The 26636-nt window shown below is 58.0% G+C and overlaps 1 protein-coding gene across 13 annotated transcripts in view; it reads left to right on the top strand.

Annotated features, from left to right (window-relative positions):
- Positions 1–26636, top strand: part of CUX1 (cut like homeobox 1) — a 313006-nt gene that overhangs the window by 69504 nt on the left and 216866 nt on the right. For all 13 annotated transcript variants that reach the window (XM_051837966.3, XM_051837967.3, XM_051837957.3 and 10 more), the window contains exon 2: positions 4650–4760. In XM_051837966.3, coding sequence (XP_051693926.1) covers positions 4650–4760 — 111 coding nt within the window. The remainder of the gene's footprint in view (positions 1–4649; positions 4761–26636) is intronic.

Below are 26636 nucleotides of genomic sequence, written 5' to 3' on the forward strand. Positions count from 1 at the left end.
GGAGCATTGGCAGGACGCTGGATTGGAAGTGGAGGCAGGATTCAAACCCATCACTCCATATGGCCCTAGGGTGTCCCGCGTGGCGGCTTCACCCGCTGCACCACATGGGCGTTTTTAACATTTGCTTTTTAATACATCATTAATAGTTGTCTGAGAGGCTGAGAGCTGGCAGGTCTGAGGGGCCTTGCCCTTTGGGGACCTTTTAGAAGTAGAGAAAAAGCATGCCTGAAATTGTCACCAGGGAGGTAAACAGGACTCCGGCCCTCTGCAGCGCTGGGCAGTGCCCTGCCCAGCCCCATCATGGACAGGGGCCTGTGTGTGCGTGGGGATGAGCTGGAGGTAGCCGGGGCCTCAGGAAGCTCTCCTGGGCAGGGCAGGTGGAGCGGCCTTGGTGGAATGAAGAGGTTCTCAGGGCCGGCTCCTGGGCTGGGTGGTGTCCTGTGACCAGCGCCGCTGCCTCCCGCCCGCTCCTGCACCCTGAGATTGGCCGGTGCACAGCGCATTGTGCAAGCGGCAGCTGTTGTTTGGACATAGAATGTGCACAGCTCACTTTTTAGCTTTTCTGGGTTTGTTAAACAGACAGAGTGTTCGTCTGCTGGTCCATTCCCCAGATACCCACAATGGCCAGGGCCAGATTTGGGCCTGGAGCCAGGAGCCGGGAACTCAATCCAGGTCTCCCAAGTGGGGGTCAGGAACCCAACTGAGCCGTCATGTACTTCCTCCCAGGATCTGCATTGTCAAGAAGCTGGAATTGGGTAGGACATGGGCATTTCATCTTTTTAAGATGTATTTTATTTATTTGAAAGGCAAAGTTAGAGAGAGAGAGGGAGGGAGAGACAAGAGAGAGGTTTTCCATCCGCTGGTTCCCTTCCCAAATGATCACAATGGCCATGCGCCAGTAGCTTCATCCAGGTCTCCCACATGGGTGAAGGGCCCAAGCACTTGGGCCATCCTCTGCTGCTTTCCCAGGTGCGTTAGCAGGGAGCTGGATCAGAAGCAGAGCAGCCGGGACTTGAACTGGCACCCATATGGGGATGCCAGAGCTGCAGATGGTGGCTTTACCAGCTGTGCCACTGTAGCAGCCCCTCATTGGTGGGATTTTAAAAATTATTGCAGTTTTCCAGTAAATAATTCACGCGTGTGGCTAAGTAGCCCAAAGATGCGTACTGTGGATGCAGGTGCCCATCCGCGCGGCCTCGTGCCTGCTCCGTGGCTTTCCCGAGATGCTCAGCGCCTGAAGCAGGTGCACAGGTAGTCTCCTAACTGATGCTGGCATCATTGTACGCTTTGCTGTTGGTGCTGAAATTTATCTCGATGACCGTCCTGCCCCCCGAAGCACATGTGGAACCGTGTGTGTGTGCGTGTGTGTGTGTGTGTGTGTCTGCGAGTCGCCATGCCAGTGTGCTATTGCTGGACCCTGACATTCCTCCCAGGCTGGTCCCCCCCACCGTTGTGTATTTTTGGTGCCTTTCAGTGTGGGGCCCCTGTGTCCTCCTTTCTGCTGCGTCTCACCCCCACCTCCACCCCACCCCCACTCACGTGCAAGCCCCTGGTTAATGCATCGCGATATTTGACACTTTGAGTATGGAGACTCGGCTGATAATCAGACAGTATCTGGCTCGTGTGTAATAGCTTCCTCCTCCCATTGCCGGGTCTGCAGCGCCGGAGAGAACGCCTTGGTCTCTCCGTGGGATTTGGTGTTTTTCTATCAAAGACCTTGAGCCTTCAATCTGACCAACCCCATCTGCGGTGGTGGCGGCTCAGCTCCTTCCTCCTGACTGCCAATCTGTTTCCGAGGTGGCGGGTGGCGCCGTGTGCCATTTGGAGACCCCCGTTGGTTTCTCAAGCCGACCTGCATATGTCCACGGGCCCCAGGTGCGTCCCCGCAGAGTCCCCGACTGCCAGCAGCCCGTGGCCTCAGGCACACTGGCTCTGCACCCCCCAGGCCACCTGTTCCAGCTCGGGGATCTCACAGCCCAAGGAGCAGACGTGGAGCCAAGGGAGACAGAGTGTCCTACAGACCCCACACTCTTCCTGCGCCCCACAATGTTTCCCCCACTCAACTGGAAGGTGGGAGTCGAGCCGGGGACCCCGCGGTCACCCTTGGTCCCCCAGCACCTGGCACGTGTTCAACTGGATGCCTGATGACCAGCTGCCCCCTGGCCAGGCAAGAGGGTCCTGGCCGACAACCACCATTGCTGTTTTTCTCTGAAGTCTGTGTCCGTGTGTGTGACAGCGATGAAACACAAACTTTTTTTTTTTTGCTTTTTTGTCATATTTCAATATTGGCTTTTTTCCGCCCTTCTTGAAGTCTCCTTTTATAACTTGTGCTGCCGCTGCTTAAATATAGACGCCTCAGCCCTCCTCCTCCCAGACTGTTTATGTTCCCTGGAGCTGCTCTTCTCCCGCGCGCCCGCCCCGCTCCCCACATGGCCCGCGTTGCTCTTTTTCCCTGCCTGCCTTCGCGCAAGGCTGGGCTGGGTTTCAAATGTGGTCTATCAGAATGTTGCGTGTTTCCCTCTTTGCTGCAGTAGCTTTGACATCTGTTCTTGAATTCCAGCCCACGTGCTTCTCTGGGGCTTGTTTGCCCGAGATGTGTTTTAATGCCAGAAAGATGAAAGGAGGACGTGTGAGAGTGTGGTGTGGCGCTATCGCTCCCCCCACCCACTCCGTCCCCTCCTTTTAAAAAAGTCAACAACCAACTAACCAACTCCCCCCTCCATAAACGCACCAACTAACCATCCCACACCAACTAGCCAACCCCCCCAACCAACTAACCAGCTCCTCCAACACCAACTAACCAACCCCCCACACCAACTAACTGCCCCCTCCACAAACGCACCAACTAATGAACTCCCCCACCAATTAACCAACTCCCCCCTCCACAAACACACCAACTAACCAACCCAACTCCCCCCCACACCAACTAATCAGCCCCCCACAAACACACCAACTAATCAACCCCCCACAAAAACACCAATTAACCAACTCAACTTCCCCTCAACACCAACTAACCAACCCCCCCACACCAACTCCCTCCAACACACACCAGCTCCCCCCACACCAGCTAACCAACTCCCCCCACACCAACTAAATCCCCCCTCTACAAACCACACCAGCTAACCAACTCCCCCCTCCACAAACACACCAACTAACCAACCCAACTCCCCCCTCCACAAACACACCAACTAACCAACCCAACTCCCCCCCACACCAACTAACCAACCCCCCCCTACACCAACTCCCCCCAACACACACCAACTCCCCCCACACCAGCTAACCAATTCTCCCCATACACATGCCAACTAGCCAACCCACTCACCAACTAACCACTTCCCCCCCACCAACTAACCAACCCCCCCCCCCCCGCCTGCAGCTTCTTTGTTGACCGCACACTGAGTGAATGTTGCCCCTCGCGTGTCCTGCCTGGCCGCGGGCCACTCCGAGTGACACCAGCAAAGCAGCTCCCATCGGCTGGGAGCCTGTTGGGTTATCGCCACCGAAAGGGAAAGCAAGTGAAGTTTTCGGAGGTTGGGGGTGGAGCAGGGGTGGCGGTGGGGTTGGTCAGCCAAGGGAGACCCCGCCATGCTTCCCGGGTGTCTGGGGTGTGCCTTCATCATCAGCTGTCCCCGTCACCCATCCTCTGGTTGGTTCCGGCCCTTGCTCTGCTCACCTGCACTGTGGTGGTCCCCGCCGTTGAGAGGAGACAGGGGGCAGCCCCCCAGTCCCGGGCAGCCTGTGCCGTTCTGTCTTCAGGAACTGCAGCAGCTCTGAGCAGGAGGACGGGCCTTTTGGTGGCGCCAGCCACGTGTCCTGCTCCATTCTGGGTCCATCTGCTGCAGGCTGGCTTGGAGCAGAGCCTCCTGGCAAGGCGGCCCGGGACTGCCAGGGCAGAGCGCGGGGTCCCTGGTGCCTGTTGTGGGGGAACAGAGCCCTCAGCCCCTGGCAGGCCACCTCTCCGTGGTCCCCAGAGCTCCAGGGCAGGCAGTAAAAGTGGCGTGGGACCCGCCGCCATGGCTAGGTGCCTTATTTCTGAAAAGCTGACAAGACAGTGGAATTTCTCGAAATTTGCCTGGGGAAAGGTCCGTGTTGCGCACTAGTTCATGGTCCCGAGCGTGCTGTGCGCCTTGGAATGAGCTCACAATAAATATTTGTTGAATGAAAGCAAATCAAGTGTGAGCGCACAGGATGTCAGGCGCGCGCCGTCGGAAGACAGCCCAGCAGAAGGCGCGGCCGGACTGGAGCCCTGGGCGCTGACCCCGACAGAAGCCCGGCAGCTCCAGCCAGGCATCGTCTGGGCTCTGGCCTGGCTGGCTTCGGCAGGAGGAATGTGGCTGCGTTCTGTTGTCCGGGCAGAGCCCTTGGTGGCGCGTGTGACTGTGCACAACACAGCAAGATAAGCAAGTCTGATTTTCTCAAACCGGCGCCTATGGGTAGGCGTGGGCTGGCGAGGGGTGGCGCGGTGGACGTGGGATGAGCGATGCGTCCGGTGTCCTTGGCACCCACCCCCAGCCCCTCCGCTACCCCTGAGCAGGTAGTCGGTAGAGCCGGGCGTGTCTCTCCCAGTGTTCTGGCCAGATACAAGTAGGAGGGTTTTTCTGGGACAAAGTGAGTTATGACCTTGCCTTCCCTTTTTATTCTCTCAACAGAGAGAACTGGATGCCACCGCAACAGTTTTGGCCAACCGGCAAGATGAAAGCGAACAGTCGAGAAAACGGCTCATCGAGCAGAGCCGCGAGTTCAAGAAGAACACTCCAGAGGTGAGCAGGGCCGCCGCCGGGCTCGGTGCCCGCTCTCGGTACTCGGTACTCGGGTGCAGAGGACGAGGTGGGGGACCGAGGGAGAGCGCACGTGCATCCCAGCGGCCGGTGTTGAACAATCTGAGTGTGCCAGAGAGTAGCCAGGGGGACGGGGGTGTCAGGCCCTCCCACCCACGTTGAGGGAGGCGGTGGGTGCCGGGGGCCCCCAGGCTGCTCGCTGTCCAGGGCTGGCGCTGGAGGTTGTGCAGCCACTGTGGGGGGGCTGAAGTGGCTCTCACCAGGTCTCTCGCACCCCCCCATCCCAGCCCGAGCGGATCCCAGCCGCCTGCAGCTCTGGCCCCGGCCCCCCAGCCTGGAGGGGTCTTTCCGTTGGTTCTCGGCTCTTCCACGGAAGACCACCAGGCTGGGAGGAGAAGCCAGTCTCTGGGAGAGTTGAGACACCCCTGGCTTGTACTGTATTATTTGTGCAAACGTGTGTGAGCTCCTGACCCCAGCGGAAGCTGCTAGGGGTGATTCTAGAATGTGAGTCGTTGTGTCTATTTCTAGAACAGATCTTATGGGGCTTCCCAACCTTAGCCCCACCGCCCAGGCTGCCCGCCTCGCGCCGCCGGGAACCTGGCTCTCCCGTGTTGCAGCCGGCCCAGGGCGTGGGTCATGGGGGCGCTGCTCTGTGGGTGCCCCCTGTTGGGAGTGAAGGGCCCAGGACAGAAGCTCCGCCTCCTCGTTCAGAGCAGGCCTTCCTGGAGGGACTGGCTCTGGCCTCTCCCGGGCTGTCTGCCTTGCCTCCTGTTCCCCAGGCTGACTCCCGGTGAGCCCTGTGGCACCATTCCAGTAGCCAGTGCTCACCTGCCGCCCTGTTCCCTGCCAGCCACTGGTGCTGGCACTGCCCTGCAGGGCAGAGTGGCAGCTCTGAGGCTCGCGCTGAGCGCTGCTTCCGTTACTCAAAGAAGCCCGGCCTTCCGCTGTGTGGTTTCATCTCCTCCTAATACCAGCAAACAGACGAGGCTCAGGGAGGAAGCAGCCTGGGTGGTGATGCCGTCCGGGTATTTCTCTGCCGAGCCCCAGCTGGAAGGGTAGAAGGTGCCATCCTGCCTGCTGCCGCCGGCCCGGGCCCTGTCAGGTGCCCACTTGGGCTTCTCCCCCTGCAACAAGGAGGGGCCCCTGCAGTGAGAGAGCCCGGGGAGACATGGCCAGGGCACAGGCCGCAGCCCGGACAGCACCCTCGCATTGTCCCATCCTGGGACCGGCAGGGAAGTGGGGTAGTGGGGCTTTGTGGGCGGCCCAGTTACTTCTGCGAGCAGCCAGAGGCGTCTGCTTGGAGTCTCGAAGCCACGTGAGACCAGCGTGGTTGGGGGGTACGTGGCTGATCCATGGACCTCGGAGGTCTGCAGAGGAGGGGTCTGGGGGGCCTCTGAAAGCACAGGGGTGTGTGTGTGTGTGTGTGTGTGCTGTGACAGTGTGTGTGCGTGTATTCTGATAGTGTGTACGTGTGTGTGTGCGTGTGTGCTCTGACTGTGTGTGCGTGTGTGTGCTGTGACAGTGTGCATGTGTGTGTGTGCGTGCGTGGGTGCTGAGTGGTGTGTGTGGAACCTCCGGCCAAGTGCCCCGGGGGATACTGTGCAGTCATCGTTTGTGGGGTCTCAGAGGAACCCCCAGATCTCTCCTTTCTGGCCACACCCCCAGATGGATTATCAGACACCCAAAGGTGGACATTGATGTTTGTAGAAATTGGAGGAATGCAAGCAAAGGTTGCTTGGAACTTTGTTCTGAGTTGTAAAAAAAAAAAACAAAAAAACAAAAAAAACAAAATGTGGCCTGCTGGCAGGAGAGGCCCCTCGGCCTGGGGACAGAGCCCGCGTCCCTGTGGCTTCGGGCCAGTGCGTTGGGGCTGGTGCTGTGCCAGGTGTGTTGATTCCCAGCCTGTGTGTCTCGGGAAAAGGGCAGATGCCCTCCCAGCGTCTCGTGCACGTCCACCGTGGCTGACAATGCAGGTTCAGCTGGCAATGGGCGTAGTCTCCCGGGGGGGCCGGCGTTTCCCAGGGACCCCTGGAAGAAGCTCAAGTGCAGGGAGGGAGAGGCGCCGGGAAGGCCGTGCTGTGGGGGGCGGTGCCGCCTTCAAGAGGTTTGTTCAGGATCACTCTTGGAAGTTGCAGTTTTTTTATTTTTTTTTAAGATTTATTTATTTATTTGAAAGGCGGAGTTACAGGGAGGCAGAGGCAGAGAGAGAGAGAGAGAGAGAGAGAGAGAGGTCTTCCATCCGCTGGTTCACTCCCCAGATGGCCACAACAGCTAGAGCTGCACCAATCCATAGCCAGGAGCTTCTTCCAGGTCTCCCACATGGGGGCAGGGGCCCAAGTTCTTGGGCCACCTTCTACTGCTTTCCCAGGCCTTAGCAGAGAGCCAGATCAGAAGAGGAGCAGCTGGGTCTTGAACTGGTGCTCATATGGGATGCTGGCACTGCACGCTGTGGCTTTCCCCTCGACACCACAGTGCCGACCCCAGAAGTTGCAGCTTTATTTCACTGAATTAAAACATTTGTAGTCGTTTGATGTCCTTGCCTGTGCCTTTTTAGTCCCCAAATTGTTGTTAGCTTGAAGAAGATAGTAACTAGTGTACAAATAAGGTTTTATTTGCGTTTTCTTTGAGGCAGAAAAAGAGGGTCCCTTTTAAACAAAAGTATTTTTAGCTGTTCTGACTCGGCAGCCCTCCCCCACTGAACACATAGCCCCCAGGTGAACATCAGAGGAGGTGGGGCGTACCCAGGGTGTGTTTTCCGTGTTGGTTGTCGTCGGTGACTTAACGGCCGTGTGTCTTTGGGCCAATTAGTTAACCTCCCAAAGTCTGTTTCGCCATCTACAAAACATGTGCTAATAGGACTCTCAGGGGTGCTGCACACACATGTGCGTGCGAGTGGACATGCATGTGCACATGTGTGTGTGTGGCGGGCACTGCACCGGCCTGGCACCCGGGTGTGTTACTTGTGTTAACTCGGAATGCACGCTGTGAAGCACAGCAGGTGCACCCGAGTGCTACTCTGCAGCGCTAGCCCGGGGCCCTTTTAAAAAGCAAGAGCAAATAAAGGTAGTCGGAGCTTAAAGTGTTCCAAAAGTTGGTTTGTGCTAACAGTTAATCATTTTGCAAATATTTATGGAACACCTCCCAGGGGCCAGATGGTTTTGGCCCCGGGGATAGAATCCTATCCCCGTAGAAAGTTTCTTATCTCTCTCCCCGAGCAGGCGGAACCAAGTGAAACTGTGTTGAGCACTAGGATGGCACCGCCGGTGCGCTCGGCCTCGGCTCACCCCTCCAGAAACACTCTTTGTGAGCCGTGAGAAGACTCCTTACGGACGCGTTCACCCCTATTACAAATAAGCAGCTGTGCTTTTGAACTGGATTCCTGGTCTTTAAAATCCCGATCAGCTACATTTAGGGCTCCCTCTCCCGAGAAAGGCACCTGTTTGCTGACGCTCAGCCGTGAGTCGCCTGCTCGGCGTGCCCTGCCAGCAACAGCACGAGGGGGTCCTCCTTCCCCCTCCTCCTCCTCCTGCCCTGGTGGGAGGAGGTTCCAGAACCCGCAGAGTGGATGGTGGATGAGAGCCAGGGCCTGCCTCCCAGGAGACAGGATGGAGGATGGATGGGGCCACTCATGGCATGATGAGGGGCTCCGCAGGCTGGCCCTGGGGGCGGGCGCCTGTGTGTCGGGGCGAGGTTGGGCTGGCCATGGGGTGACAGGCGGGAACGCCTGGGGCAAGCCCCTTGTAGGCCAGGAACTTGGTGCCACACACCACAGGGGCTTCCTTTGCTTTCCCGTGTGCCTTTGCGCTCTGTTCCTTTGACCTGGGGCGCAGGGTGAACTCTGGATTGCCCACCAGCAATCAAAGGGCAGGTGAACCCCTGAGTGCCTGTAAACACGGGTGGTTTCTGTCAGGGAGCGGGTGCGGGGTGGCTCTGGGCTTCCACTGTTGTACCCAGGACTGGCTCTCTTCTTGCTGTCCCATCCAGGCCAGCTTCCCTGTGGTCCTCAGACCAAGGATGGCCTTGAGGATCCCACGGCTGCTGCTCAGCTGTGCTGAGCCCGTGGTCTTGAAGGACCGCTGGCCACACAAGCACCTGGGCCAAGCACAGCTGTGGCTCTGTGCTGTGGCAGCCCTTGAGGTGCCGTCATGGGGTTTGCCAACTTGCAGCCCCTGCCACGGGGAATTAGGTGGGCAGAGAGCGGCTGGTTGGGGTGCGGGCCGGGCACTGGGGTGACACTGGCTGACTCAGCCCTCCTGCCACATGGGCCTCGCTCCCGGGACTGCCATCGGGGTGCAATGCCTGGCCCAGGCTACACGGCTACACGAGCAGCAGGCAGTGTCCGGCTTCCAGCTCCTTCCGTGCCGCCTGCTGCTCTCCAGGACGGGCAGAACCGGCCTATACAGGGGAGTGAGAGGGAGAGGCGCATTCCTGAGATGCAGCGGCGCTGTTGTAAATCCATCCTCCAGGCTCGCCCGCCTGCCCGCCCGGCCCAGGCTGCTTCCTGGGCGTCCGTCCGTCTGGAAGGCGTTTTGGATGATGTATGCCTCCTCCAGAATGGACCCTGGCGCTTCTGGGAGGGAGCGAGCTGCGGTTCTGGGGCACCGTCTGGTCATTTTTCTCCCCTGAGGAATTTCTGCCTAAACATTTCTCCGTCTCTGGAGTGGGACGCCCAGTGACGCCTGGTCCGCGCGGCCAGCAGTGCCCATCTGTGCGTCCCTCTGCCCTGCCGTAGAGCGTGTGTGACCACCCCCGGCTCCCGTCAGCAGCAGCAGCAGAGCTGGGCTCTGGCCCTGAGTGTTGGGGGCCCAGCCCTTGGCGGTCCCCTCTCGCCATTCCCCCCAGGGAAGGCGGGCCTGGGTGGACACTGGTCACAGCTCCCACAGCCCTGGTGCCGGCGTCTGCAGGCCTGCTTTGTGACAGGGGACAGGGACACTCTGTCTGCTGCTGATGGCCCTGTGTGCGCGTGGGCTCTCGTTTGCTGAGTGTCAGCATCTTCATTCGCCCTCTCCTTTGGCCCTGGCGTGGTTTGTTTTTTTTTTTTTTTTTGACAGAGTGGACAGTGAGAGAGAGAGAGAGAGAAAGGTCTTCCTTTGCCGTTGGTTCACCCTCCAATGGCCGGCGCACCGCGCTGATCCGGTGGCAGGAGCCAGGAGCCAGGTGCTTTTCCTGGTCTCTCATGGGGTACAGGGCCCAAGCACTTGGGCCATCCTCCACTGCACTCCCTGGCCACAGCAGAGAGCTGGCCTGGAAGAGGGGCAACCGGGACAGAATCCGGCACCCCGACCGGGACTAGAACCTGGTGTGCCGGCGCCGCTAGGCGGAGGATTAGCCTAGTGAGCCGCGGCGCCGGCCGGTTTTCTGAGCCTGTGTCCTTGGCTAACAGCTGTAGGAACATCAGGCCTAGGAGTCCCCCGCGCACCCCCCTCCAGGCTCCGGCAGCTGGGGCGTGGGGAGAGCATCTTCTCCCCCTTGATTACGGTGAGCTGTTTTCAAGGAAGGATGGGCTCCCATGGCCCAAGTGAGAAAGACAAAGGAAGGGACCCGTTTCTCGCTCCCGTGGGAGGCAGGGACAGCAGGGTGGGGCACTGATAGGTAGCAGTGGCCCTGGCCCAGGTGCACGCCCCGTCACCGTGTCTGCAGCCTCAACATAGACACTGCGTGGGTGACTCAGCATGGAAAACGAGTCAATAAAAATAAGTTGCAACTCCCGTGGACACGGCAGGCACACACGGCCCGAGAGATCACAGCTGGGGCTCCGGGGAGCGGGGCTGGGAGTCCTGGGCGGGGCAAGTGACTCAGGTGACTGCACCTGGGGACTGGTTGCGGATTCGGTGAGGCCGCATGGGCTATCCCTGATGATGGTTTTACAGCTCTGAGCCAGTGCGCGGAGGCCGCCAGCCAGGGACTCCGCTCGCTCCTCTACCAAGTCTCAGACCACAAAGGCCTGTGGGATGGGACACTCCTTTGCCATTCCAGTGTCGCTTGCGCTCCAGTCCTCATGAGAGTCTAGAACTGTGGCTTGTGGAGGAGACAGCCCCCGCCCCCCCCGGCATGGTTTCCCTGTGGCTGTGCAGGGCACACTGAGCTGGCTGAATGCATGACCCACGGCCCGTGTGGGCACAGGGTGACTTTTGGCAGAGTGGGCAGGCCAGAGCAGCCCAATGACACAGGCCTTTCCAGAAAGGCAGGGATGAGCAAGGGGGTCTCCAAGCTGACAGTCAGGGGGTCCGGGGGGTCATGCAGTGGGGGTACAAGCAGCGTCAGCACACAGCTGGGCTGGGGAGCTTGAAGCGCAGTTACTGTCCCGCTTGCAATGCACCAGGCGCTGCATCCCCGTGGACACTTGCTGCCGGGGCAGGAGGGGACCCCCCCCCCCCCCCCCCGTGTTCACAGCTCCTGTGCGGGAGCCGCCTCCTCCCAGCCAGGGTCTGACGTGAATCACATCATGTAAGGTTGGCTTTGCACACAGGTCCTAAATACGGGTTCTTGGTTCTGGTTTTTGATGCTTCAGTTTTATTTTAACCTTTTTTTTTTTTGGTGGCAAAATTATAAACAAAAGAATTTAAGGTGGGCATTTAGGCTAGAGAATTAAGACGCCCACATCTCCCACCAAAGAACCTGGATTCCATACCTGCCTCCAGCTCTCAACTACCATACGAGACCCAGATGGGATTCTTGGCTTCAGCCTGGCCCAGCCTCAGCTGTTGTGGGTATCTGGGGAGTGAACTAGCAAATGGGAGATTTCATTCTCTCTGCCTTTCAAATAAATGAAAGCAATTTAAAAAAAAAAGGGGGGGGGTTTTAAGTGCACAACTCAGTGGAAGTTAGCAAATTAACAAAATTTTGCAACTCTCCCCACTGTCTTATTCCAGAACATTCTTATCCCCTAGAGAGAAAACCACACTGAGTAGCAGTCCCCCACCCCACCCCCACCATGCCCCTAGCCTCTGGCAGCCGCTGTGTTTCTATGGGCCTGCCTGATCCAGTCGTTTCCGGGGTGTGGAGTCGGGAGATCTGCAGCTGGCCTTCCACACAGAGCTCGCTGTTCTCAGCGTCCGTCCTGTGCCACCCCTGTCGGTGGCTGAGTAATATTCCACAGCGCGGACCTGCTGGTTCACTTCCCAAAGTCCCACAATGGCTGGGGCAGGGCTGACTCTGGGAGGCAAGAGCCCAACCCAGGGCTCCCACGTGGGTGGCAGGGCCCCAGTCACTTGGCCATCACCTGCGGCCCTCCAGGGTGCATGTTAGCAGGGAACTAGAGTCCGGAGGGAGCAGAGACTTGAGCCCAGGGGATGTGGGCATCTTCAGTGGTGTCTTTTTTTTTGACAGGCAGAGTTAGAGAGAGAGAGAGAGAGAGAAAGGTCTTCCTTCTGTTGGTTCACCCCCCAAATGGTTGCTACGGCCGGCGCGCTGTGCCGATCCGAAGCCAGGAACCAGGTGCTTCTCCTGGTCTCCCATGCAGGTACAGGGCCCAAGCACTTGGGCCATCCTCCACTGCCTTCCCGGGCCACGGCAGAGAGCTGGACTGGAAGAGGAGCAACCAGGACAGAATCTGGTGCTCTGACCAGGACTAGAACCTGGAGTGCTGGCACCGCAGGTGGAGGATTAGCCTGGTGAGCCATGGCGCCAGCCCTCAGTGGTGTCTTAACACGGCTTCCAGATCTTAGACTTTACAAGGGTAAATTTGACAGTCAATGAAGCTTCCATGAAGCTGTTGGTGTGTAAACATTGCTCTCATAGGTTGTGGGATGGGATTTTACCTGGGCCGTTCTCTCCTTCTCGGAGGAGGCTCCCCCGTGAGCGTTCCTTGTGCATTTCCCAGTGGCAGCCAGAAGCCGCTGTTGGCGTACGGCAGAACCATAAAGCCCAGATGATCAGCTTGGACGTGCCATCATTCTAGAATCACCCACCGTTAAATGATCTTAAGACTTTAGCTAGAAAAAGGATAAAAATTAGAAGCTAACTTTTAACTGTTCCCAGTTAAACTCCTCAGGCCAGTGTATCAGCCCGAGAAGTTATTTTCTCAGTTGCTGGCTTCCTTAGAATCATGGCCGCCTTGAGTGTGCGTCGGGAATGCAAGTCAAACCTCACTGAGCCCCAAGTCAGGAGTGCCTGGTGGCCGCCATGTTCCCTGGCATTCCAGAGAGAACCTGCAGAGGGCGCCACGTGCGTGCGCCACGTGCGGAGGGAGGTCTGGGGAGCTGGGGGAGAGGGGTGGAGGAGTGGGGGAGGTCACTTGGGCTTGGGTGCAGGAAGCGAGAGCCGGATCCCGGCTCCACTGCTCCGCAGCACCGGAGCCTTAGGACGGAAACAGCCTTAGTCCCTCTGTGCCGCCTCCGTTGAGGGGCCTGGGAGGCAGAAAGCCAGGCCAGACTGGCAACGCAGTGGACGGCTGGGGCGCGCAGGGTCCCTGAGTGCTGTGAGACTGGGACCTTTACCCACGCGCAGGCCCTGTATCCCCTTCCTGCAACGCCAGGGACCACGCGTGCTTCAGATCGGGTTTCCCCTGTCTCTTGTGACTTTGCATGGACTCCACAGTCGAGCCTCCCTAACCGGAGAACCCGCGATCCTCCAAAGTCCCAAACTTCCTGAGCACACAGGGGCTGTAGGAGCGCTTGGATCTCCGGGCAGGGTGGCTGCCGGGAGGGGATGTGAATTCAGGTGTCTCCCGCATACAGTAGGCGCTCGGTAAATCCTCTGCTGGGTCCTTTGCAGAGGCCAGCGGCCGCCCAGCAAGGGTGCGGAGAGAAGCTTCCAGGTCGCAGAGCTTCTGCCCCAGCGGGAGCTGGCCGGGGGTGGCCCTTAACCAAGCCACACATAGGGGCGTTTCTGGCGGCGCCGAGAGCTGCAGCAGGATGATACGGCTGTGGTGGTCTCGGTGGTCTGCGGCAGCAGGTCAGAGAAGGGATGGACAGGGCCCCCCGTGCACACCGCTCCCCGCAGCAGCGTCTGAAACGAGCCCTGACGGATGTGGGCAGCTGGTTGGGCAGTGAGGGCCCCCAGAAGCTGGCGTAGCTGGAGGCCTGGTCGTCTGGCAGCTCTTAACAGCACCGCCCCGGTCAGACCAGCGAGGCTGGGATGGGGTCTGGATACCGGGAAGTCGGGTCCGTGAGCTCTGGGCTTCCACAGAGACCTTGTTTTGTTTGCTGTCTTTGGCCCAGAAAACTGAAATCTTAGGTCATCAGCGGACAGTGAATCTCGAAGGTTCTTGAAGGTTCTCTGCCCACGTCACCAGCCGCCGTCAGAGCAGCATGGGCCCCGGAGCCCCCGCGGGGTGGCCTCACTTGCCGAAGCATTGGCAGGGCCGGCGTCCCCTCTCCTTCCTGTTCCCCGCCGCTTCCTTCATGGGCCGGGCGGCTTCTAAAGGGCTATTTTAAGTCTCACAGACGGATCATCTGAGAGCGTAGGTTCACGTGCCATGGGGCTTTGGTGGAGACCTTGCTCCGTTACGTAGCCTCTCTCAGCCTCTGCTATAACATTTGCTTAACTTTTATTTATTTGAAAGGCAGAGAGGGAGAGAGATTTCCCACCCCCGGTTCATTTCCCAAATGCCTGCAGCAGCCAGGGCTGGGTTAGGGTAAATCCAGGAGCCAAGAACTCCATCCGGGTCCCCCACATGGGTGACGGGTACGCATGTACTCGAGCCAACACCTGCTGCCGCACAGGGGGCTGGGGCAGAAGCAGAGGTGGGACTCGATCCCCGGCACCCTGACCCGGGATGCTGGCATCCCAAGTGGAGGCTCGGCCCGCCGTGCCCCTGCGCCCACCCCCCAGCCTGTTTTCTCATCCCAGAGAGCAGGAGCGGCGAGAACACCCTCGCAGTCAGCACCGGGCAGGCGGGCTGTTGTAGAATGCCCCACGTAGCCTTGGCAGGCAGTGCGGCAGGCTTAATAAATGACGTGCTGTGTGCGTGTTCCTAGAACCGACTCGTTTGAAAGGAGAAGCTGTGTTTGCAAGTGGATTTTGAAACTGTAACTGAAACGAACACTACACATTTGCAAACCAACACCCAAAGCCTAGGGCAGACCCTGGTTCCCACTGCGGCCTGGTAGATCCAGTAAAATAAAACGGCCGCCCTCTGCGGAATGGGCACAGCTGCTGCCGGGCTGTCCTTTGAGAGCGGCCCTGGCGTGTGTCTCTGGGCGGGAACCTCAGCTGACCAGCCGCTCTGCGGGGAAGGTTCCGAGGACTTGGGTACAGGGAAGAGCGCCGTCTCTTCTCGACAAAGGCCCTTGTTGAGTGGGGTTCCTAACGTAGACCATTCGAATGGGAAAGCCAAAAGCTTTGCTCGGAGCAGTGACCAGTTCTTTATTAATATTTGTCGAGTACTTAGTGAGAGCCAAGTGTTTGGCTGAGTGCGTCACAGCCATTTTCCTGCCTCTTGCCGGCCTCCGCAGAGCCAGGTGTCACTGGCGTCATCAATGCCACTTTGCAGAGTGTCAGGGAGACCCCCGAGAACGAGACCCCGGCCCCTGAGCACACTGTCTCTTTGAGGTTCCAGGAGTCATTTTTAAAAAAATATTGATTTATTTGAAAGTCAGAGTTACACAGAGAGAGAAGGAGAAGCAGAGAGAGAGAGAGAGAGAGGTGACTTCCATCCACTGATTCACTCCCCAAATGGCCGCAACAGCTGGAGCTGTGCTGATCCAAAGCCAGGAGCCAGGAGCTTCTTCCGGGTCTCCCATGCAGGTGCAGGAACCCAAGGACTTGGGCCATCCTCCACTGCTTTCCCAGGCCACAGCAGAGAGCTGGATCAGAAGTGGAGCAGCCAGGACTCGAACCGGCATCCCTATGGGATGCCAGCACTGCAGGCGGTGGCTTTACCTGCTACGCCACAGTGCCAGCCCCAGAAGTCATTTATTTATTTATTTTTTTATTTTTTGTCAGGCAGAGTGGATAGTGAGAGAGAGAGACAGAGAGAAAGGTCTTCCTTTGCCGTTGGTTCACCCTCCAATGGCCGCCGCGGCCGGCGCACCGCGCTGATCCGATGGCAGGAGCCAGGTGCTTCTCCTGGTCTCCCATGGGGTGCAGGGCCCAAGCACTTGGGCCATCCTCCACTGCACTCCCAGGCCACAGCAGAGAGCTGGCCTGGAAGAGGGGCAACCGGGACAGAACCCGGCGCCCTGACCGGGACTAGAACCCGGTGTGCTGGTGCCGCAAGGCGGAGGATTAGCCTAGTGAGCCGCGGCGCCGGAAGAAGTCATTTTTAAAAAAAGTTTATTTTTGTTTGATTTGAAAGGCAGGGAGTGTGCGCACGTGCACATGCTAGAGAGAGAGGTCTCCCACCAGCTCCTGACAGCCCAAGTTAAAACTAGGAAGCAAGAACTCAATCAGCGTCTCCCATGGGTGGCAGGGACCCAAGTCTCCCAGTGTGTGCGTCAGCAGGAAGCTGGATCGGAAGCCAAAGACCAGATGCCAGGCATCCTGACGCGGGGTCCGGGTGTCCTAAGCAATGATAAACCCGCTGCGCCATGGCGCCTGCGCCCAGAGGCTGCGTTCCCCTTCACTTAATTGTGACCAGTTGCTCTCATTCTCCTCTTAAATGTGTTGCTGTTTCAAAAGGCTCCGTTTCACGGGGCTGGGGTTGGGGGCGTGCCGTGTGTGTGTGTGTGTGTGTGTGTGGGACCGTGCCCAGCGGGGAGCAGTTTGTTCTTGGCTAAAATTCCACACTAGCCTGAGGATGTCGCTTAGGGGATGTGCTGTAAACCACAAGGCAGGGGAGTCACAGGAGAGACCAGCGGCCGTGCAGGGCTGGCTCCTGCGACCCTGCGACACTCCCTCCGAGTGCCGGCTTTCCCTGACCGTTGATTATGTGTCAATGGTGGCCCTTGTATTTTTTTTTTTTTAATTTATTCACGCATTTACTTGAAAGGCAGACTGACACAGCCTAGTGTTTTGTGTGGTTTTTTTTTTTTTTTGTAATCAGGATGATTTTTTTTTTGTAATATGAATTATTTCTGACAGATTAAAAAGTGGGGAGAGAGAAAGAGAGATCTTCCATGTGCTGGTTCCCTCCCCCAAATGGCTGCAACAGCCAAGCCTGGGCCATGCCAAAGCCTGGAGCCAAGAACCCCATGCAGGTCTCCCATGTGGGTGCAGGGGCCTAACCACCTGGCCCATTTTCAGCTGCTTTCCCAGGCTCATTAGCAGAGTGCTGGATCAGAAACCAAGTAGCCAAGACTTAAACTAGCATCACGAACAGTGGTTTAACTTGTTTTTTTTTTCCTCCCACAATGCTGATGCTAGCCCTTGATGTTGTATTTTGTTTTGTTTCATTTTTGTTTTCTAGAAGAATTTTAGTTATTTGAAAGGCAGCGTTGCAGAGAGAAAGGGGGAGTGAGACAGATCTTCCATCCTCTCGCTCACTCCCCCCAAATGGGCTATGCCAAGCTGAAGCCAGGAGCCAGGAGCTCCATCCGGGTCTCCCACATGGGTGGCAGGGACCCAAGTACTTGGGCCATCTTCTGCTGCTTTCCCAAAGGTACATTAGCAGGGAGCTGGATCGGAAGTGGAGCAGCCAGGACTTGAACCAGCGCCCATATGGGATTTGGGTACTGCAGGCAGAGGCTTAACCTTGAATGCCCCACACAGGCCCCAGGGGCCCCTGGTTTTGATGTGCAGGTGGCAGTTGCCTGAGAAGTTCACAAGGAGCATCATGGGCCCATGCTGCAGAGCTGGTCTTTGTCCCAGGAGGGCACTGGTGTCGTGGGTGCCGTGGACGAACGCTGAATTGGGCATCGGAACACTCAGATCCTAGTTCCGGCTCTGCTGCCAAGCCAGCCTAAGATCTGAGCAAGCTGCAGCATGTCACCGTGTTGTCTGCTCCCAGGAGCAGGTGCTATCCAAGTCCCGTGTAGCCCCGACCCGCTCAGGCCTCTCCGCAGGGCCCCCTCCTTCCTGTCGGCCTTCCAGGGGGCCGGGTCTTAGGTGCAGCCCCCTCTCCTCAGTGGGCCTCCCCTCCTCCACCTCTTGGGGCTTCCTGTCCAGAATTCACTGATGTGTTCACGGCCATCAGTCCTGCTCAGGAGGGCGGGCCCTGTCCCAGCAGCTGCCGCGTGACACTTCGCACGTCAAGCATTCCCAAAATGCCTTTGCCGGCTAATGCCTTTGGTGTCCCTCTGAGATGGGCACAGCGTTTGTCTGTGTGCAGCCCAGGTGGACGCCCCGGCCACAGGTACAGAGCTGGCTGGAGTCGGACTGCCTGCAGGTTTGTGCGGGAGGAAGCCCCTGGGAGGGTCAGTGACCTCCTGGTTGCTGCGCCAGAGCACCGTGGTTCACATGTACAGGTTCTCTTTCTACTCTGAAAACGTTCTCATCACAGGGAGCCAGCCCTGCCCGCTCTCTGCCCAGAGCTGTTCGCTGGAGGGAGCGTCTGCCCAGCCGGGGCTGTGCCGGGACTCCTCCTCCTCCTCCTCTCTGGGCCTCCCACAGGTGCACACCCGTGGCGAGGTACTTAGGTGATGCATAAAGCTATGTAACCAGGCTGCGGCTTTTTTTTTTTTTTTTTTTCATAATATCAATTGTTTCTGGCAAAGTGTAGAAAATGAAATGGAAGTTCCCATGCCCATCATAAAGACTGAACACACGTTAGCGCTTTGTCCCGTGGCTTCTGGTGCCACGCCGGCCCTCCACGCCCAGGCAAAAGCCACGTCCTCCATTGGAGTTGCCTTCTGGCCACGTCTGTACTGTCAGGTCTGGGTATAACGAGTGTTCTGTTCACACAGACGGCATCCAGCCTGCATTATCCTGCTCCCTATCTAACCGTCCTCTCGCACCCGACCTGTTCACCTGCCGTACCTCTCAGAGGCTCAGCCGCCTTGGCCAGCCCTATCCCCTGCTGTGACGCAGGTGGCTTCCTGATTGTCGGTGTCCCCCTTTCTCTCTGACTTGCGTCTCGGGGAGCACTCTCGGGCTTTCCTGGGCTGGACAACAGAAGCGGGACACTGGCCGTGGGGTGCAGGTGCCGCCCAGTTGTTGTCCCCACTGGCTGAACTGCTTTCCCCCAGCCCGGCTGCGTCCCACCCGCGGCCGGACACTCCCTGTTACCTGAGCCTTGCTCTTCCCTGCGTGTGAAGTTGCTACCCTGGCTCCTCTGTGTTTTCCCGATGTCCGCTTTTCGCAGCGTGATGGATGCCGGCAGTTGTGCCCGTTCCTCACCCAGGAGTCGGGAGCTCAGCCTTAACCTTCTGCGTCGGAATTCTCTGGAGCAGGCTCACGGCTATAGCGTCTCCTCCCAGGCCACGGCGGGGCCTGTCCTCGTGTTTATGGTGCCCCGTGTCACGGGGAAGATGTGGATTTTCTGTGCCCAGTGTGCTGTGAAGTTCATGGTTGCTGGCAGCCGGCTGCAGGGACTTCTCTTCCTAGGCTGCTGTTGTCGAAGCACCGCCAGTTTTGGTCTTGCTGCGTGTGTTGGTGGTGGCCGGATGGGCTCCGCTTTTGTCTGTTCCACCGAGAGCCGCTGTCCGTCCCAGATCCATTGACCTTTGCCCAGTAACTGGCCCGCAGCCGACCCCTGCCCAGCACTCCTTGGAGGTTACTCGGGGTCGCGAGGGTGGGGGAGGGGCCTGTGCCCTGGCCCTCCCACGTCGCCCGATGGACCTCACGTGGCCTGTTCTTCTTCCATGTGGCTTTTGGAGTCATTTATTCAATCCCCCTCTGAAAGTTCTCTTTAAATGGAATTTTTAAATTTTTTTTTATTGGATTTGTGGATTTGGAGAGGCTTTACAAACTGGGGAGTGTTGACGGAATTATTGTAGACCCCGTTCTTAGGTGAATTTCATTCCCAGTGTGGCCCGAGGGAGCCATGAAACCTCTGTAGACCTGCTTTGCCCCTGTGCAGCGTGTGGATGCAAAATTGTCAAAACCTAAGGAAGGGCTGACCGTTGCCGTCTGGAGCCAGGCATAAAAATAAACCGCACTGTTATCCTAGGTGGCTCTGGTTAAGGTCAGGGGAGAGGTCGGCCCGGGCCTCCCAGCATTGGCAGTTTCCTGCAGAAGATTAAGTGCTGCTTCGTTTCTTGGCCCCGGCCATCAGTAGCTGGAAGCCATTACTGTCCATCGGCTGTTTGGCTCGTCTGAAATATGGGGCTGGTCCCAGCCTGCTTCCCCGGGGTCAGGTGTGCGCAGATAATTACAGTGCCAGGAGCCCCTATCGTGTGCATGTGTGCGTACATGAGTGTGTATGCACACGTGTTGAGATTGGCCCGCTCTGGAGAGGAGCGCCAGTCACTTTGCACCTTAGCCTCGTAAAGCGTGCGTTCTTCATCAGTGCAGGGTTTACAGAGCCCGCTTGCTCGGCCGCCCTGGCCTGTGCTTTTGAACGTGACCGTGAGCGAGGCTGTCCACACTGTGCACGGTGGGTAAAGCGAACACAGATCCCTTCCGCCGATGGCGCTGGGGCGTTCATCGGCCAGGGCCAGGGCTAGGGCTGTGACCGGGACCCCTTGGGGAGAGCAACGGAGGAGGTGAAGGGGGGTCCGTGGTGTTTTGTCTACACGTAAACAACCGTGAACAGTCATTTCATATACACATAAACGATTGCTTTGCCGCAGAAAAGCACGGGTTCCAACCGTGAAATGAGACAGGAAGAAGTGATGTGTACAAGCGGACACGGGCGGGAAGATTTAAGTGAAAACACACTCAGGCCGGAGGCTGACGGGTGAGCCCACAGCGTGCGTTTAGCTCTGTGCAAAAAGAGCGATTACGATGAGGGGATGTGATATTGAGATTTTCCTTCTCCCGAAGTCAGGTTTTTGTGATACACTTTTGTTCGAACCGACTCATTCACACTTGAAACTAGCTAAACCGCTCCGCCGTGGTATTAATTCTCCTGACTGTAAGTGTGGGAAATGGATCCATCGGCCACTCCTTGAGAACATGAACCCGTATCTTAGACCCAGAAGAGCCAAGAGTCGTTTTTATTTTAAAATTCTTTTTGCATTAACACATCCGCCGTGCTGAAGAATATATGGAAAATTGAAATAGCGCTCCTCTGCTGCCGTGTCTCCAGCGTGTCAATAAATCACGGTTTTTTTCCTTTTAAAATGTCTGGCCTTGTAATTTATGCTTGCATAACCCACCACTAAATTCATAGTAGGTGTTTTAGTTGGCAGGCCTGATTCCAGGGGTTCTGTGGAGCTTTTAAAAAAAAATACAGAGCCCCTGTTGGTGTTTATACTGAAGTGCGCATTTTCCTTTTTTATTTTTTAATGATGAACTGGAATCGTCGGAGGGCATCAGGGCTGGCTGTTTACCGCTTTCTCTGGCACACGATACGGAGTGCGTGTTCTGCCCGCAACACTGGTCGCACGTTGCTCAGTGGGCCTCACGGTTTCCTTTTTTTTTTTTTTTTTTTTTAATTACAACTAGCAGCAGAAAATGATTGGGCTGCGGAGGTGACAGCATTGCGTGGGGACTTGGGAACCTCCGTGGGGTAGTTCTGGGATTCCTCGCCTGGGCTGGGAAGAGGTGAGCCCGGCCGTTCGTCGACTGCGCGCCGTGGCGCTGGGGCAGAAATAGAAATGCCCCGGGTTTGCTCGCATACTTGTGGCTTACCTCCGAGACTTTCTAATTTTTAACCAGACATTTAAAAATAACCATTATGCCTTCTCGGCCCAAGTCAGAAAAACTTTCGGAACTTTACTTCGAAAGGAGTTTAAAATAAAACAAAACAAAAGGAAACGCAAGCTGTTTCTGTGTCCCATTGTGCAAGGTTTTTTTTTTTTTTTTTTTTTTAAATGTAATTTTATGGCAGCTAAAAGGGCCGGAAGGACCTTGTAGGGCTCCCTGGAGGAAGCCAGCTCGGAGTGACGGCCCCTCCCTCTCCTCCTCCTCCTCTTCCTCGCCTCGCCCGCCCCAGCAGCTGCGTGAACAGCGATCGCAGCGTAAAATATGTATCTCAGCCCGCGGAGGCCCCGCAGCCAATCAGAGGAGGAGCTGTTGCTTTCCCAAAGTGCCTTCCCAGCGCTATCAGGAAGCCTGCGGCCCCCTCCGTCGCCGCCTGCCCACAGCAGAATGCGTGGTATTGTTCAGAGGACAGCCGGTCAGTCGTGCCGGGAGCTTGGAGCAGCCCAGCCGTGTTGGGAGAACTGGACTGTGAACTCGAAGTTTGCAAATCTCTCTCTGACTCCCTCCCACCTGAGTTAGGGATCCTCTTGTTTTCGTTTTCCTGGGTTTTGAAGCCTGCTGACTAAGCGCCCCATTTTCGTGCTAACGTGATTTCCTTATCAGAGATGTAATCCTGGTTACATTGCCCTGATAACCTTCTACACCGGCGAGATAATTTTGTTTGGATTCGAAAGGGGCTGCTTGTGTTTCTGTACTTGTTTCCTAGAACCTTGGATGGGGGGAGGGGAGGGTTTCAAGAATCTACCCTACTTTTTCAAAAAGTCAGCTTGCAGCCCAGAACCTCTCATAACTGAAATAAATGATATTGCAGGGTTCAGGAGATGAGAAACACACACGAGGGCTTTGTCGGTCCCCGTCCCGTCCCCGCCCCGCCGTGGAGTTGTACCGTATCCCAGAGAACGCTTCCACCAGGGGCGGGCGCCGCGCCAGGAGCTGGGGGAACGGGAAAAGGAGGTGTTTATCGACCTGAAGACGCCGTCCAACTTTTATCATTAACTCCTTTCCAAAGTAAACTTTGGGGTTTGTTTCAAGTCAGTGCTGGCCAAGGCACAGTTGCATTTGCTGTGTTCTCTAGGAGCAGAGGGAAAACAGCATCTCCCTAGACGGGGCAGCAGGGAGGGCTGCAGAGTGCGGAGGGGCTCCCCCGGGCCGGCGGAACACGCGGGGCCCGGGACTGCGGCGCAGGAACTGAGGCCCGGCCCCCATTTGCTCTTTCCCGTCTGTCGTCCACCCCCTCACGCTTGGCCCAGACTCCAGAGGGCAATGCCTCATGGGATATTTAGAGCAAGAGAGAGGGCCCTGGGGGTGTGTAGGAGCCCAGACCTGCTGCGGCTCCTCCTAGGGCTGCATGGGCAGTCCATCGGGGCCCCTGCCACAGGACAGGGCTGTGCCTTGGACTTGGGCACGTTTGGGAGTCGCGGGTGCCAGGTGTGCAGCAGGCCACCGTGTGGCTCACCCATTGACCAAGTGTCTCCCCCAGGCCCGCCATGGGCTGGGAGCCCTTCCAGTGCCTGAAGCTGCAGCAGTGCTGTGCCCAGTGCCTGTGCGGTGCAGCTGTGGGGCTGGGGACAAAGCGACAGTGAACACCCTTGACAGAGATGGACAGAAGTCACAGGGTACAGCCACTGAAGGAGCTGGTTTGAGGGCATAGATCTATCTCCCTACCCGGGAGGGGAGCCCCGAACTTGTGTCCAGGCAGGGTGGGGTGGGGGGTGTAATCAGGTGCAAGGTGAAGGTCGTAGAGTTTGGGGGGTGGAGGGAGGGGCTGGGTCCCCCTGGCAGGCAGGTGTGGGCAGAGGTTAGGGTAGGTTCCAGGTGTGGCATGAGCGCTGCCGGAGACGCAGGACGACAACTTGGTGGCCAAGGGGGGTTGGGCAGGAGGCTTGGTGCAGGCCGTTCTCTGTGGACACTGAGGAAGTTGCCCGGGGACCACCTTGGGTGCCCCGTGGCCTCCTGGGCTTCCCGCCCCTTTTGATACCTGCCGTGGCCACGTGCTTCTGAGCTTACAGCCCCAGCTCTCATAGTCACCGGGAGAGCCCTTTGGTTTCCATTGTCACAGGGCCCACCCTGTGTCAGCATGAACCCAGCTTCGCTGGTCTTAACCATCTCCTGTCGCTGGGCGCAGCCCTGGATGGGGTCAGCTCTCGCCGGGGGATGGCCCGGCTCTCTCCTTTAGAACTGGCAGCAAATCCTAACCAGGGGGCACCTGGGGGCTCTCAGCGCCCGCCGGGTCTGAGACTTCTGCACTGCTCCCCCACAGGCCTGCCCTGGCGGCCCCCCCCCCCCCCGCCCACTCCAGAGACTCAGTGCTGGCTGCCCCATACAGGGTCCCTACAAGGTCAATGCTCAGGAGTGTGCTGCCTGACCTCCGAGGCCTGGGTGGGGTTTGACCGCGGATGGGGCCGGTGCAGTCCTCTGGGTCCTGGAGGCGGACCTAAAGCTCCGCCCTGCCAGGTCTCGCCTGCCTCCAGCCTGTGGCGACTGCAGTGTGCTCTCTGTCCCCCTGGTTCTGCGTTTCCTAGGGTGTCACCGAGCCGGGAGCCCTCGGGCCTGGCTTCTTTCATGGAGCCTCGTGTGCCTGTGGAACTCACCCGTGCGGTGCACGTGGTCGCTCAGCAGCAACTGTCGTGGCCGTTGTCGGTGCCCAGCGGCCAAGATGGCCGAGACCTGCCTGGCGCTGCTTGCGTGGGGGTTCCCGGCCCCACGCCTGACACTGCCTGGCTCCGTGATGGCCTGAGAGTGAGGGCGGGCCTCCTTGCTCCCGCCCTCACTGGAAGGGGCCGGTGCCAATGCTCTGCGCCCTCGTGCCTGCCTCGTCGATGGAGGAGGAGGCTTCAGTGTTGGTGAACTGACCGATTTGAGAGTTGTCGGCAGCAGCCGACACGCACCACCGAGTCACGAGCCCCTGCTGGGCTGCAGGCGGCGGGGGTGGAAGGTTGTGGTCCAGGGAGGTGCCGTGAGCCGCAGACGCCTGGCTGCTTGGTTCCCGGGCTGCTGCGTGCCCCTTGGTGACTCCCTTACATCATCACGTAGTGCCCCACCCCTCCACGCTGCCGCTCAGTGCAGCAAGCTCTCACACAGTCCCAGCAACACCGCGGCTCCTCCCGGATCCTTGCGTGGCCACGTTGTCAACGAGTTGGCATTTGTCGATCGCACACCGTGAGGCCTAGACCCTGCCTGGCCCACGGATGCCTCGGGAGGGTGATGGCAGCCCTGCCCTCTTTGCTGGCAGTAGCCCCCATTCTGCAGAAGACTCGGGCCCAGAGAGGGACAGTGGCTTGCCCAGAGTGACACAGCGATCGGTGAGAGGGGCCGGGACCCACCGGAAGGAAGAGTCGGCTTCCCTCCGTGGCGTGTGGCTATAAATCTGAAAAATCAGGAGAGGGTGGCGTGCAGGCTGCCTTGGGGCAGGTGGCTCTTCTAACGCTGGGGTTTGTTGTTGCCAATCTGACCTCGTTGCCATGGCAGCAGCCAGCAGGGCAGCTTGTTCCTATCAACCTGAGCCCTGGTGGAGCTTCAGCCCCTGACAGGCCCCTGGAGCCGGCCCAGTCGCTGGCTTGCGCTGCCGGGAGGGGACCCAGGAGCCCTGCCGCAGTCTCCCGGGCGGACGTTGCTCTGAGGGGAGTCGGAGAGAAGCTGCGCTTGCCCCAGCCCCCAGGAGTGGCTTTCCTCGCTGTTCTGAAAACAATTCTTATTTTCATTGTTTTCAGACTGATTTATTTGCAGGTCAGAGTTACAGAGAAGCAAGGGAGAGACGGAGAGATCTTTGATCTGTTGGTTCACTCCCTAGATGCCGCACAGCCAGGGCTGAGCCAGGCTGAAGCCAGGAGCCAGGAGCTCCCACATGGGTGCCTGGGCCCAAGCCTTGGGCTGTCCTCTGCTCCTTTCCCAGGCGCATTAGCAGGGAGCTGGATCGGAAGTGGAGCTGCCGGGACTCGAACTTGCGCCACCGCAGGCAGCATGGGCCCATCGGGAAGAATCTTAAAGATGGATATAAAAGCAAAATCTAGCTTTTTTTTTTTTTTTTTTTTTTTTTGCACTGCGGGCAAACTCTGAAAAACTGAGTGTGACCATGATGTCTTATTTCTCAGAATTAGTTTCACGAACGCAACTGGGTTTTCTTCCTCGCTGAGCCTGCCCCGCGGCAGGTGCGGGCTGGTTAGCGTGGCCTGGGGAGTAGATCCGTCTCCTCTGTTGCTCTTTTAATGCTCGGCGTCTCTGAACTCGGTCTGCTTCGTTTCACGCTGGGATCGCAGCTCAGCAATGAAGCCTTTATCACACTAACTAGGCAGCAGATCCATTCTTTGAAGAATTCTGAGTTTTTAATTACCCCACTTAAGCTTTTGGACATATATATGGGTTCTGAGGGGCGTCTTGCGCTGCCGAATTCCAGAGTCCATTGCAAACCTTAAAAGAGCAGAACGTGCTCAGAACAGCTTGTTAAACCAGAGGAGGGGGAGGTCTCCCCGCCCCCTCGCTGCCCGCCCTCCAGCCCCCTTGTTTTCCAGTGGCGGGTGTGACTGCGGCACTAGTGGATGGCGTGCCAGTACACACTGTTTCCCAGGTCTGCCTGTGCATTGGTTTGGCCCGAAACTTCTACTCCAGTAGGTGGGGAAAAATACTCGAATCCTCGAAGCACGGCGCACCTACCTTTTTAGGGTATTGCAGGTTGAGCTGGAGGCTGGAGGGCGTCCAGAGAACTATGACTCAGGGAGAAAAAGGCTACTCCCAGAGCTGACGGGGTGGAGTGCCCCCCGGGCCGGGACAGGAAAATTCCCAGCAGGGAAACCGCCCGTCTGGGAGGCAGACACATCAGCCCCCCTGGGTTTGCTTTCACAGAATAAGTGAAACGGAACGAGCGTTCCAGGAGGCCGGCTTGTGCAGGTGTGTCTCTGGATGCTGGATTCAGGATTATCTCAGGAGCTTCATCCCCGGGGCATGTGGGCTCCACACCAAAGAGCTGGCGGCCTGAGGGAGGCGTTCTGGCGCCCACCCTCTGCCAGCTGGCTGTCTCCGGGCAGAAAGCGAGCAGCGCCTCTCCCTGCAGGCTGCACGTGCCCAGGTCTCCCCGCTCCCCGGCTGGTGTCGCTCCCTGGCCTGCTGCAGGGGCAGCTCCCGGGGGCGTCCTCCAGGCCTCAGCACCTGCTGGAGAGAGGGCAGCCTGAGCCTTGGGCTCCGCTCTTGGCTTCCTCGCTGTGGGCAGATCCTTTGCACCTCCATTCAACCCACATA

This window comes from Oryctolagus cuniculus, chromosome 19 (assembly GCF_051225735.1).
Source record: "Oryctolagus cuniculus isolate XC-2025 breed Fujian yellow rabbit chromosome 19, ASM5122573v1, whole genome shotgun sequence".
Taxonomy (NCBI): Eukaryota; Metazoa; Chordata; class Mammalia; order Lagomorpha; family Leporidae; genus Oryctolagus; species Oryctolagus cuniculus.